The sequence below is a fragment of the Notamacropus eugenii genome, chromosome 4, assembly GCF_028372415.1.
Source record: "Notamacropus eugenii isolate mMacEug1 chromosome 4, mMacEug1.pri_v2, whole genome shotgun sequence".
NCBI classification, from domain to species: domain Eukaryota; kingdom Metazoa; phylum Chordata; class Mammalia; order Diprotodontia; family Macropodidae; genus Notamacropus; species Notamacropus eugenii.
The window spans coordinates 416,827,202-416,840,990 of NC_092875.1; the positions used below are offsets into that span (position 1 = coordinate 416,827,202).

At 35.6% G+C, this 13,789-nt stretch overlaps 1 protein-coding gene across 14 annotated transcripts in view; it reads right to left on the minus strand.

Annotated features, from left to right (window-relative positions):
- Positions 1–13,789, minus strand: part of ZNF131 (zinc finger protein 131) — a 34,136-nt gene that overhangs the window by 9,001 nt on the left and 11,346 nt on the right. For 7 of the 14 annotated variants that reach the window (XM_072605707.1, XM_072605716.1, XM_072605705.1 and 4 more), the window contains one exon: positions 8,361–9,043. In XM_072605707.1, coding sequence (XP_072461808.1) covers positions 8,361–9,043 — 683 coding nt within the window. The remainder of the gene's footprint in view (positions 1–8,360; positions 9,044–13,789) is intronic. The other 7 variants (XM_072605714.1, XM_072605715.1, XM_072605712.1 and 4 more) reach the window with 2 other exon arrangements.

The window sequence follows — 13,789 nt, forward strand, 5'->3', positions numbered from 1 at the left end:
CTCACTCAATAACAGTTATTGGGATAAGAGACATAGTGTCTGGGAAGGGGTCATAATTACTGTCAAGAAGACTGTCTTTCCATTTAAAAATCTTATGGTAGCAAAAGGCATATTGGTTAAAGCAATTATTTGGGCACAAAAGCAAGGATTCCCAATCAGAGACAAGCATGTATTATGAAATAGTGTTTCTACTTTTTTGCCATCTACCCACTCATGCCCAGTTATATGGCCACCTTACATTTGTGGAGACTTTTTAAGGTCCTTCAATGTAGGTGAAACTTGAACCCAGAGTCAACCTTGCCAGCATATGAGATTGTCTCTCCAGTTGTGCTGCTAAATCTGAGTTGGTACAGGAATCAAAATTCTTGGCCTGGATTGCAGAAACTACAAAACAATAGTTCTACTACTGGTTTTGTTTCGTCCATTAAAAACAACTACCAAAGTTTTAACTGTTTACAGATAATTATACTACTTCTTTTTGAAATGATTAGAAAACAAGATACCAAAGTGCTTTAGTATTAAAGAATTTTTACATATTTTACTTTTAAATTGTCATCTAAATATTCATCCCACAATAATCACAGTTTATGAAGGTCAAATATTTTCTTCTAAAAAATGCCCTCCTTCTTCAAGTTCAGTGTTAGTTCACTTTGCACTTGAACAACCTGAATAGCAGCAAGTAAAATGACTTTAAAAGAATTGGGAAGATGGACACATGATCGAATTGATCTGGATTAAGTGTTCTAATCTCTTGTGTTGACGCTACCTTGATTCACCCCCAAGATCTCTCACTCAACTAGTTAGGTAGGAACATAGAAGAAATACACCAACGTTTATACTGAAATCATCTGCAATACTCTACACATACCAACAAAATACAGCACATCTCGAAGAGTACATATGTATGACAATCTGAACTGGACAAACCTGTCTGAGGCAGGGCTAAAGTCTAAGGGATAGCCAATTACAGACCAAGCTGGACCTGAGCTTCCTGAAGAGACTTTGCTATTAGATGATGGGGGGGGGGGGGGGGGGGGGAATCTTTCCCGGTACTTTACATGTAAACAAACAATTGTGCCAGGTTCTGAATGTCTTGTATAGAAGAGGAAAAAAATAAAATGCTGTTTGCCAGTCTACCTCAGTTTCAAATGGATTCTAAAAACTAAAATTAGAATTCTGATTTTTATTTTATAATTCCATTTATTTCATAAAACCATACATCAGTTATTGCTCTCCACTACAATTATTATTGTTTATGCTGCTTCAGACGGTTTACAAATGCTCTCCAGGCTTTGTATGGAGTATAAAATAAAATGGCAGTTGAAAGTTCTGCTATAAAACTTAAAATATATATCTGTGAAGTTCAGAAGGACAAGATTGTTTAATTGCTGTAAGGCACTTTTCTCTTGAATTTCTTCTTTCTCTTCCAAGAAACTGTTCAATCCCCAGTGTTTCAATGGGGATTGTTTCAATCCTCTTTTGATGATCAACCATCTCTCAAATCGTTACGATGGATGATTCTATCATGCTCTCTCTTATACCCTCTTTCTTTTCTATCCCCCTTATTTCTTTACTCATCAGCCTTCCAACTGGCTCAACTGTCATCTCTATGCAGGTGAAGTCTAAATCTACTTATCTAGCCCACTCTTTCACTAGAACTCTAGTCACACATCATCAAATGCTTGCTAGACATCTCCTGGATGTTCTGTAGACAATTCAAACAATGTTCAAAATAGAGCAAAATACTGCCGCCACAATTAAATCTACACCCACCACTGAGAAGCCTTCTGCTTCACACTGGTTTACTATTCCCCAAATTTGTAACCTTAAAAATCATTCCAGACTTCCCCACTCCTTTCTGTATTCAATCAGTTCCCAACTATTGACTCTACCTCCATATTATGTTTCGTCTATATTCATATGACTATCACCTTAATTTTGGTTCCCATCATTATCCTCGACATAGTAAAATAATCTTCCAGAAGCAGAGGTCTGACCATGTCACTCCCTTGCTCTGACAGCCTTCAGTGGTTTCTCATTACCTTTGGCATTAAAGGCCCTCCAAAAACTTGCCCCTGAATACAGTTCAGAACTTAGTTGACATTACTCATAGTCATGCATTTAGATTCCAGCCAAAACCCTATATTATCATAGACTACCTCCCCACAATAATTTAGCAAACCATATCCCACCTTCATGCAATCACACAAGCTATCTTTCTTGTTGTGAATGTACTTGTTTCCTCATCTCTACCTCTCAAAATCTTTCCTTTTCAGGGTTAGCTCCACTGCTTTGAAGCATTAGGAAGTGACAATATTCTTAAAAGAGCATAAATAAAATGTAAAAAAGTAGCCCAAAATTGGGGAGAAATGAATGGCATGGTGCTCACCAGATCTACAGCGCCCTTCATAATAAATATATAAATAATATATTCATATATATGTTAATATTATAATTATAAAATTACATATAATTATAATTATATAATGTATATAATATATAATTATATTAATAATAATATATAATAAAATCATTGCTTATCTCTTTATAGATGTAGCAGTTATTTCATTTTATTTTCATTTATAAACATTTTTCTAAGAAGATAACCATACATTTCACCAAACTGCTAAAGATGTCTATGACATAAAAGATCAAGAACCTCTGTGGTAAATGAAGACTACTGGTGACATAACTGTTTGATAAAACAGTGAAAAGTAGATGAGGAGGAAACAAGTCTACAAAGAGCATGGTATGAGATTCAAATTACCTCAAAAATACATATAGATTAAACCAGGAGGACTAAAATAGAAAAGATTATTTATAGTGTCATCCACACTGGTAGTGAAACCAGTACATTTTAGACTCTTAATTCCTTAGTATCTGATATGATGTGTAAGGAAGCAGCACTGCCATTTAAAAGAAGTTGGAAAGAACACCTGGAACTAACCAAACACATATGGAAGCAATTTATGCTGGAGGCAACACAGTATTAAAGGAACTCAAGAGTTGGTTTTCTAGATCTCCATGGAAAATTTTTTTAAAAAGAATAGAAAAAAAATCACAGACTGCAATTATGCCCCAACAAGCTAACTAAGAACAACTTAACATTCTCAGCTCTATAATATTTTTATAATGATAGCCTATATTTGGATGTAGGGTATCCTTGAAAAAAAAAAACCATAAGTACAGATAGGCTTTCACAGATGATTCGTTATAAAAGATCTCATAAGCGTAGTTACATAACTAAGAGGTAAAAAGACTACAAAAGCTTACTTTTCCTATTATTGACTTAAAAAAATTTTATCCAACAGGACAAAACATAGCCTTGAACGTTCTACCTCTGAACCCCTCATATCCAATCACTGCCTGAGTTCTGATTCTACCTACATCTCTCTTACATCCAGTGCCCTCTCTACAACCACACAGCCTATAGTCCAAGACTTCATTATCTCTCACCTACACTACTGGTCTCCATGCTTCTAGTCTCTCTCCTCTCCACATATCTGCAAAAATAATCTTCCTAAGAAAGTATGAGTTTAACCATGGTTTCCTATTGACTCCAAGATAAAAACACCAACTTGGACTAGCATTTAAGGAGCCACAATGTGACTTCTATCTACCTTTCTAGGTGCATTTCATATTATTCACTTTTCCACATTCTACAATGTAGTAAAATTGAACAACTATTTATTATCTGAACTTAGCATTTCTTCTTCCAACTTTCCACAAGTTATTTCCCCATTCCTGGGATTCCCTTATGCTCATTTCTTACTCTCAGAATCTTTCTTTTCCTTCAACACTCAACACAAATGCTGCCTCTCTATGAAGTACTCTCTTCTCTTCCCAATTAAATCTTCTCTCCCTCCTCACATTACATTGTGCTTAATTTGTATACATGTTATCTGCCAAGCAAAACACAAGACCAATGAGGTCAGAGACTTTTACTTTTGTCTTTATATCCCCAGCACCTCACATAGTGCCCTGTATAAGGTAAGCACTTAATAGCTTTGTTGGACTATAAATACATGGAATGTACTCTTCAAAATGAGGTTAAAAGCCCTCTACCAAGATTCCTTTTGCTCCATCATCACATCTACTAAATCAGAAATCAGTCATCACGTTTGTTCTTAACAAGTTAACAGGTGGTAGATATTATAAGCATATATAAGCATCATCATCCTGTTTTACATACATTAAAGTACACAGAGAACAAATGATTTCCATATTCCTATAAAACCATGCCAACAAAAGAACTAGGACTGGAACCAAACACCAGCTATTGGGCTACTTCTCACCTTTAGATATAAATGTCTACTAATATTACTCAGTAGACCAGTGGCAAAGAATATTCCTTCTTTATTTGTTCTGGGAAGGGGGAAGGCAGATTCTTTCTTCTAAGGGGGAAAAAAGGTTATAATGTTCTCCTTTTCTTTCCATAAGTACTACTGAAATTTTGTTGAGGCTTCTGACTCTTCATAGACATAATATCTGAGCTATAAGGACCTCAAACTCATCTAATCAAAGCAGTACTCCAACAAGAATTCCCTCTACAACAAAACCAAAATATGGATGTCGAGTTTTTGCTTTAAAATCTTTAGTGAGAAGGACTTCATTCTACTTCACTACAACAATCATACCAGGGGATGACCCTTGACTTCTTCAAATAAGTTTAAAATGCTACAAGTTGTACAAACCATCAACTCAAGTTACTTGTTTTGTGGATTCACTTGAGTGAATTGTGACTTCTTTACCTTCTCAGATGGGTTCTACACTACCAACTAGGGATTAGGGGGCACTGGGGATGTCTCACATCAAGAATCGTCCAATTTTTATATTAACCTTGTTCTCATCTAATACAATCAACTCCTGATTATTTGATCTATCATATTTACTAGCATAGTTCTTTCCTACCACCCAATCCAAAATTCAGGTCTGGAAACTGAAGTATAGCTATAATGCTAGAAGACAGTAAATATATGTGTGTGTTTGGCTTTTGTTGCTGAAGAAGACCATGCCATCAGAGAAATGATGACATGACTTGCACTTGACTTTGTTTTGAGTGAGGGAAGGCTGTGCAGGTCACCAGCCTCACTTCTCCTCCAAAGCCACCTGAATCCAGTGATCAGATACTCATCAGGATGATTGGAGATGACCCAGGATGAAGTAATTGGGGTTAAGTGACTTGACCAAGGTCACACAGGTAATGGGTGTCAAGTGTCTGAGGTGAAATTTGAACTCAGGTTCTCCTGACTCCTACACTGGTGCTCTATCCACTGCACCACCTAGCGGTACAGACAGTAAATAACAGTTGAAGGCAAAGAACGAAATCCAGATAGGTAAGAATATATAGGATAGGGAAAGAAGGGTGAAAAGCTGAAAAGGCAGACTGCGGACTGCCCCCCTCAATCTTATCTATGCTATTTGGAGACAAACAGTTAAGTGCTATTTGCTTCTTTAATTTAACCCAGTCTACCCCAAGGAAATGTCTAGTTAAAAAAATTCTCTGCTGGCACAATAGCAGCTATTTCAAAAGGCTATTCAAAAAAACTATTTCATTATTTATGAAAACATTTTCCTTAATTTTCTTCTGTAATAATGGGAGGGATAAAGATACCTGAAGTTAAAAAAAAAAAGGAAATATGAAGTTATTTTGCTAGTCTAGTTTTCAAAAAAAAAAAGGTAAAATTGCATGTCTATATCTATATAAAAGCATTCTTCAGATTAAATTTATAGAATCCTTTATCACTCAGGGTTTCTAATTTGCTATGAGTTACTTTTTCGAGAAAATGTCTTTTTGACACTTTGTTACAATCCACTTTTCTCAGTACTGGTGACAGACTACAGATGGATAACTGAAACCCACAAAAAATATCAAAGCCTATTTTAGGCAATAGTTTCCACACCTCCCTAATGATGGATTTTAAAAATTAGAGCTTCTAAGAAACTCAAAATTGGTTTGAGTTTAATTTCTTTTATTTCTTCTGCCATCTTCTGGTGAAGCAGTACAACAGTCAAAAGATATTCAGGGCAAAGGAGCATTAGGTCTGAATAATTCATAACTGAATAATCAACACAGACTTGAATTACTCACATTTAATTGGGTTTACTTAAATAAAAAAATAAAGATTTAAAATTTTCATTTTGCCCTAAGACTGTCTTTTTTTTTTTTTTTTAAATTGCTCAACAGACAAGTAAAGAAGCACTATTGTGCTTCCTACGGAGAACCAGGACCATAACTAAGATATGGTATGGGAATTCCCTAGAAAGCTGCCCAAGACACTGAGAGGCTAAATGCTTTGCCCAGATCATGAAGCAATTAAGCGTCAAGAGTTAAGACCTGAATCCAAGTTTTCTAATTCATGTTACCTCTAACTAATATAAAAACTCATTTGTATGGCATTTAAAATTTACAAAATAACAGTAAACACTGGGGATACGGATGATTCTTTACTGTTTCCAAAATGTTCTTGAAGTGTGAAATTACAACCAGCAGAAGCTAATGAAAAGTACAGTCAGTTCTGGTATATAATGCTTGTTTCAACAATTGCAACTGACAATTAGGGAAGATTTTGCCCAATTTCTTTCACAAGGAAGAGACAGAATGAAGAACATTGTACCACCTCACAATAACGCACAATCTGCAACCTTCCAATGCCCATTTCTACAAGCCAATTTCAGGGACTTGTCAAGGTCAAGTGCCATATTTACTGTCTAACTTCTGGTGCTTCAGTAGCAGCTGATGACTCTGCATCTCTGCTCTCCACTTCCACCATGGTCTCCAGCTCAGCCCTGGGCCCAGAACTACTTACGTAAGACTTTGCCAACCCAAACTGAGGAATGCCGGCCCAAGACCACAGACAGATCAACACTGGGGATGCTGCCACTATTTATTGTGTCATTTATGTATTTCTTAACCATTTGAGATAATATAAAACTGTGCTAACATTTTTATAGATTGCTGTTTTTATTTGATGAAATTTTTCAGTACTACATCCCAACCTTTCTGCCCCCATAAGCCCTGTGATTTTTATTGTGCATTGGTATTTTGCATATCATTTTTTAAGAATGTGGGGAATGCATTATGTCAAGGTATAGCACAACTGATTGCACATGGCAAACGTCTGATGGGGAGAAGGGAAAAGAACGTTAGAACTACCTACTTACCTTTATCTGTGTCTTTTTAACTTGTCAGAACAGAAAACAGTCCTATTCCTTCACTAAAACTTAAACATAATTTTACTAACTTAATATATGTGAACTAATTCTGAGAACTTATCAAGCATGCATTTACCCAGTCACTGCAAATTGTTGACTAAATAGCTATTCAATTAGTTAGGAATATTAAAAAGAAGTCTTACATTAAAAGGTAAGTTTGTTTCATATAAAGAGCTGGCCTACAAATAGTTTAGGGACATAATACCAATGAACATTTTGACTCTGTATAGAGTGAATAGGCATCACTATTTTAAAATAGCTAATAGCTCTGAAAATTTAGAAAGAAAAATTTACATAAAGGTATGAGGAAACAATAAAATCAAAAGCCTTCCATGCTACACATAGTAAGCCTGATTTTACTAGTTCCACAAGATAGCTGTGCAAATCTTTACAATATCAAGTCAAAGAGGAGTTTCAGGGACAGCTGATCACTGATGCTATCTTCAACGCAGGAAAGGTAGAAGAATGTTTGAATGGTCTTTGGAGGTGGTCTAACCTTTCCAAGGGCATTTTATTGTAATACTTCACATCTTTTAACAGACTCTACCAGGTCAAAATTCCCAGAGAAAGTATTATATTTCCAGATTCCTATCTCCTAATTACTGAGACAGGAAATATTTGAATATATTTTGAGGAAACCCCAAAATACATACCAGATGTTAATAGATAGTTGAAGTAAACATTATAGAAAACAACAAGGGAATGGCTAGTGAAATTTCATTGCAATTAAGATTTCCTAAAGTACTTTGAATATGGCATTACATATAACAAAGCTTTTATTCTCTTACAAGTTAAAGCTATCAGTCTTTACTGTTTAGTTTCATTGTACTTAATGTTCTTCTCCCCTCAAAAAAAAAAGTCTGAAATAAGGAAAATGTAAAATTAGTAATTATTTTGGCAAATTGATGACTGTTTCTAAAAGCCTTCATGTATTTACCAGTAATTTTGTGAAAACAGCTTGGATACTAGCAATAAAATAATCTTTGTGATACCAAGGAGAAAGAAGAAAATGTTTTCCCCCCACCAGCATAAATCCCAGCCCCACCCTCTTCTGAAATTGCAACAATTTTGCTAAAGGTTTCAAAGTTATGTCTGGGGAGAAAATCTGTTATATAACACTGATATAGATAAAAAAAAAAAATTACCTGTATGTTTGCGAAGGTGCTCTTTAAAATGCCCAAAATGATCGAACTGTTTGTCACAGTACTGACATACATGAATTTTTTTCCCTGGACGCTGTTTCTTGCTGGCTCCACCTTCCTCAAGGTGGTAACAGGTGAGGTGCTGTTTCCATGCGCTTTCCCGAAGATACCTTTTATTGCATATGTCACACTTGAAACTCTCAGTGGAGTGTGATTTCATGTGTTCCTTAAAATGGTAAAACAATTTAAATGAACGGTTACATTTTTCACAATGGAACAAGTTGTTCACATGTGACAGCTGAAGTTCCACAATTTCAATACCTTCTACCTGTTTGCTTGTGGGATCAGATGCACAGCCATCTTCTTCTTGAATCTGCCCCTTTCTATCACCTTGACGGTACTTGCTGGTAATATCAGCCAACAAAGCCAAAGCAGAATCATCAGAGGAACCAGTGCTCTGTATGTATTTTATAGACTGTTCTGCAGAAGCTACTTCTTCTAGAGTTTCTAGGCCATCTTCTACTTCAATTGTCCCTTCAGCAATCTCCACCTCAATTTCCACAGGCTCTGATTCTGCAGAGGGTAACGATTCAGTAATAACATTGGAAGTTTCAGCAATCTTCCTCTTTTTTGCTTCATTTTTTCCCGTTGCGTTTTCCTCTAGTGGTGAGGAATTTTCTTTGTTCCTAAGATGCATGAACAATGACAGTGTACGGATCATTAACTTATATGACACCCTTTGCTTCTTGCACAATACATACCATGAGACTTCCTATAGAGAATATGCTGAAACAGCAATGATGTGATTCCCAGCAGTACAAAAAGAACACACGCATTTTGATTTCTAGTCATTCCCCTATTCTATACCAGGAAAATACAGAGATGGGCTTTATCCCCAACTATTCTGTGAATAGTGTTTATAAAGGTATCTTGATCCAAAGAGCTATTGTGTATACAGTAATATACACAATCCAGTAAAAGCATACTGTATACTATATACAAAGGCAGCTGTTGGTAGAATGGATAAAATGTCAGACCTGAAATCAAGAAGATCTGAGTTTTAAATTCAGTTTCAGCTGTGTGACCTAGATAGGTCACTTAACTGCTTTCTGGCTCAGTTTGCTCAACTGTAAGATTGTAACAGCACCTACCTCACAAGTTTGTTATAAGAACCACAATATTTTTAGACAGTGGCTGGCATGTAACAGATACCATATAAATGTTCATACACTTTCCCTATCCTTCCCCTCTGATATAACGTATAGGCTAAAAATCTATGGGATAAAGAGTTTCCTGCTTCCCTTTAATGGCTCTTGCCAAAGCAAAGAGTTCTAGGACTTTCCTCTAAATCTGAAACTAGTTTAACATTCATATTGGATATTGCAAGCAGAAACAAGTGTGTGTGTGTGTGTATTTTTAAGGCATCTTTTATCTAAATTATTCAAATGGCCTATTAGGATGGTCTCAGAATCTCTAGCTAACTATACAACTCTCTTATCTGTTTCAAAGATATGCTAGGAATATGAACTACAGCATCAATATATTTTAAAAAACAAAAATAGTATCAAAATAACTAGTAGATAGCAAAATTCACTTTGCTATGCTACAGGTGAATATACATATCCATTACTGTAAAAAACCCAAAAGTATGACAAGTGCTATTATCTTCATATATGAAAGAATATTTAATTTTCACGATGGGTCACTTTACTCCTTTAGGCTTAAATTTCATCATCTATATATAAAATAAGTGTTGACTAGACTCCCTCTTGTCTAAAGTGACTTCTATTTTTAAAAGTTCATGAATCTATAAGTACATATACTACCTTTTACCAAGTAAAATGGGTCCACTAAAAGTCTAACCTGACACACCAGAAACAAAAAAGAGGAATGTAAAATCATGTGACATACTATAGAAAGAACAGACTTCATATTATTCTTTAATTATATAGCTATCTTTTTTGTGAATTGCTTCCATCAATGTTATTCTCTAAGATGTAACTGTGCTCATAATGTGGCTATAGCACAGTATCTTTACTGATACCTGATCTAGCTATGATGGTAATAAATTAAGAATTTTGGAAATGAAAAAGTCTAAAACAGTTTGAAGATACATATCAGTAATTTCAATGAAAATGGTTATTTTACACTGAAAGCTCAATATTTATAAATGAAATGCTAAAATTAAAATCATGGCTATCTTCTGGGGACAAAGAATGAGTTAAATCCTTGGGAATGAATATCTATGAAGTTAGATTCCTGAACAGCATTCAAAGTTCCACCAACAGAAAAAAGGTGTCATATATCTTGGTTTACTTGCAAAAACAACAGCTACAATATTAAGATCACACTGCAATTTCTTTCAAAATTAACAGACTCTATTAATAATAAAGCTCCAGGTAGGAAGTTTAAGAAGGCATTCAAAAGCTAGGGTGGATCAGAAAAATCTGAATTAAATTCTCACTCTGCCTTTGAGACCTTTCCCAAGACACTACTTTTGAAAATAAAGTTACCTTATCACTGAATATATTTCTAAATGAAAGTAGCTATTTGATATCATTTTAACATATAAACCTTGCAAGAATATCCAATTACTATTAGGTTTAAAATGAGCTTATTCTATAAACAACTGAAGGGATACTATCAGACTGATTTGTTGCATTGTGCTCTACCTGGTACCATACCTGAAAGTCAGCAAAGATTCTATTAACAAGTATACTTCCCACTTGTATTAAGTAATAAAATGCAGGCTAAGATGCTGACTGTAGGCTGCCCAACTCTCTCATAGCTACTCCAGCAAATTCTAAAATTCATACAAAACTAAATAATGACCAAAAGATACAATTAGGAACTTTACATAATAAATGACATTTTCCAAACCAGAATGGCACCGAAAAAATCACTCAGACACCCATTAATAGGAAAGGGGGCCCTTCACAAGCCAAGCAGAGGGCCAGAGCATCCAGAGACAGAATACATGTAGAATGGAAAGGTCTATTTCCAGAGGCACCAACAGTAGAGGGCTCTCCTGAGAAAGCCCTTCAGTGGTCGTAAAGTCTGGCAAACAATAAGCCCTGGGTTGTTCCCATGCTGGACAACCCAGGCCCAAGTGCTCTGAAGTCCGGAGACATCAAAGAGGGCCTTCAACATACAGCACTCCAAACCTCAAAGATACAGGGGCAACACAACCTTTGGGGGGAGAAGTGAAGGGGTGAAGGTCAGCACAAGAAGTCAGATACTTAAAGAAAGAATAAGCAGGCTGACCACTCTACCCACAAGTGCAGAGGGGGCAGAACTTGGCCCTGGCACAAAACCAAAATTTAGCAACTAAAAGTGGAGAAAAGAGCAAATCAAAGAAAATATCAATCAATATCAAAAAATTTTGCCAATATAACTCTATAATAATTGTAAACTGAGAGTAAAAAAAAGTGTTTTCTACAAGTACTTTTAGAATTAGTACTACTTTTACTACTCTACAAGTGACTACTTAGAATAAAGGAAGAATTTTTAAAGATGACATTAAAGTTCTGGAGAAAAGAATTGTTAAGAGATTGAGTAGTTTCAAAGATAGAGAAGCAGCAAAATTTATTCAAGAATTAGACTCCCTGAAAATGAGAATAATCAAAGAGAAACCAATAACTGATAACAAAAGACAGCAAAGACTATTAGAAAAAAAAAGACTGGAAAAAGGTGAAGACAATGAAAGATTAAACAAGTGATCTGGAAAATAGTTTACCAATGATTGGATTCTTTGAAAAAACATAATAAAAGGCTTGGTATTGTACTTTAAGAAATTCTACATGAAGACTACCCAAATCTGTTAGACTATGAGGCCAAAGTATAGAAAGAATCCATTAAACACCTCCCTACAAGTTCCAAGATTGTCATTACCAATATCCAAAGCTCCCTATGTCAAAGAAAAAAATACAAGCATCCAAAAATGAACTTTTCAAGTACCAAGGAACTAAAGTCAGGATCATATAAGACTTTCCAACTTCTACACAAAAAGAGAGGGAATCCTAGAATACCTAATTCTAAAAGGCAAAAGATAATGGCCTACAATCAATTACTTACTCACCAAAGAGGAACATAATCCTAACAAGGTGGAGTACAGCAGGGGAAGAAATGAACCTTTAATGGAATAGAGGATTTTTAAGTATGTCTAATAAAAAAAGGCCATAGCCGAACAGAGACTTTGAATTAAAACACAAAAGTCTAGAGAAATCTAGAAAATTAAATTTAGGCAATTGGAAACAGTTGTATGATGACATAATGCTAATATTCTAATATGGGAAGAAACAAATGTCCCTTCTTCATTATATCCCTCTTCTAATGATTTCAAAGGGTACTGAAGGAATTAAATAAGAAAAACACAGAACCTGGGGATGGTGATTCTGTTCTGAGGGTTTGAAGAGGTGAAGGGAAGGGAGAATAAAAGGAGGAATATACTAGTGTTGAAAGGAGGAAGGGGATATAATTAACATACAAACAAGAAGGAAGTGGGGGGGAGTGGGCAGATGAACCTCATTGAAATGGACAACTGAGAATACACACACAATGTAGAAACTCATCAAACTCAACAGCTTAATAAAGGAAATGAGAAGCTTAAAAGAAAAGATAACTTGAGGAGGGTATAGCCACAAGCAAAACAAACTTCTTGATTCTGAAGGAAGGGGAGAGAAGAAAAAGAATATAAGGAAGTGCTTTAGCTTGCCTCTTAGATGATTGAGAAACAGTCAGTCGAACAAATTGTGGTATATGAATGTAATGAAATATTACTGCACCATAAAAATTGAAATTATTTCAAAGATAGGCAGTATGAGCTGATGCTGAGTGAAGCGAGCAGAACCAGATGAAAAATTTGCACAAGGACAACAACAATGTAAAGAAAAACTTTCAAAAGACAGGGATGTGGAACCTGCAGCTTCCAGGCCATGTTTGGCCTTCTAGGTCCTGGGTGCAGTCTTTTCACTGGGTCCAAGTTTTACAAAACAAATCCTTTTATTAAGGGGATTTGTTCTGTGAAGTATGAATTCAGTCAAAGGGCCACACTTGAGGACCTAAAAGGCCACATGTGGCCTTGAGGGCCCAGGTTCCCCACCCCTGAAAGAGCTGTGACCAATTATGAGCCCAGAGAGCACATGAAGCACGCTGCCCACCTTCTGAGAGGTAACAGACACACAGCAAACAGGCGCACATTTTTGGACATGGTAACTTTGTGGATTCATTTTGCTTGAGTGTGCTTGGATGTGACAATGCACTGTATTCCCTTCACTTTTGGTTAATTGAAGGAAGAAGGATAAGGGTAGAAATAATATCAAGAAAAATTAAAAAGAGACCCACACGAACATGTTTAAATGCAAGGAAGAGAAGGAATGTAATATGTTGAATGTACATACTATTTAAAATTAATACAAAAAAAATTCCTCTGA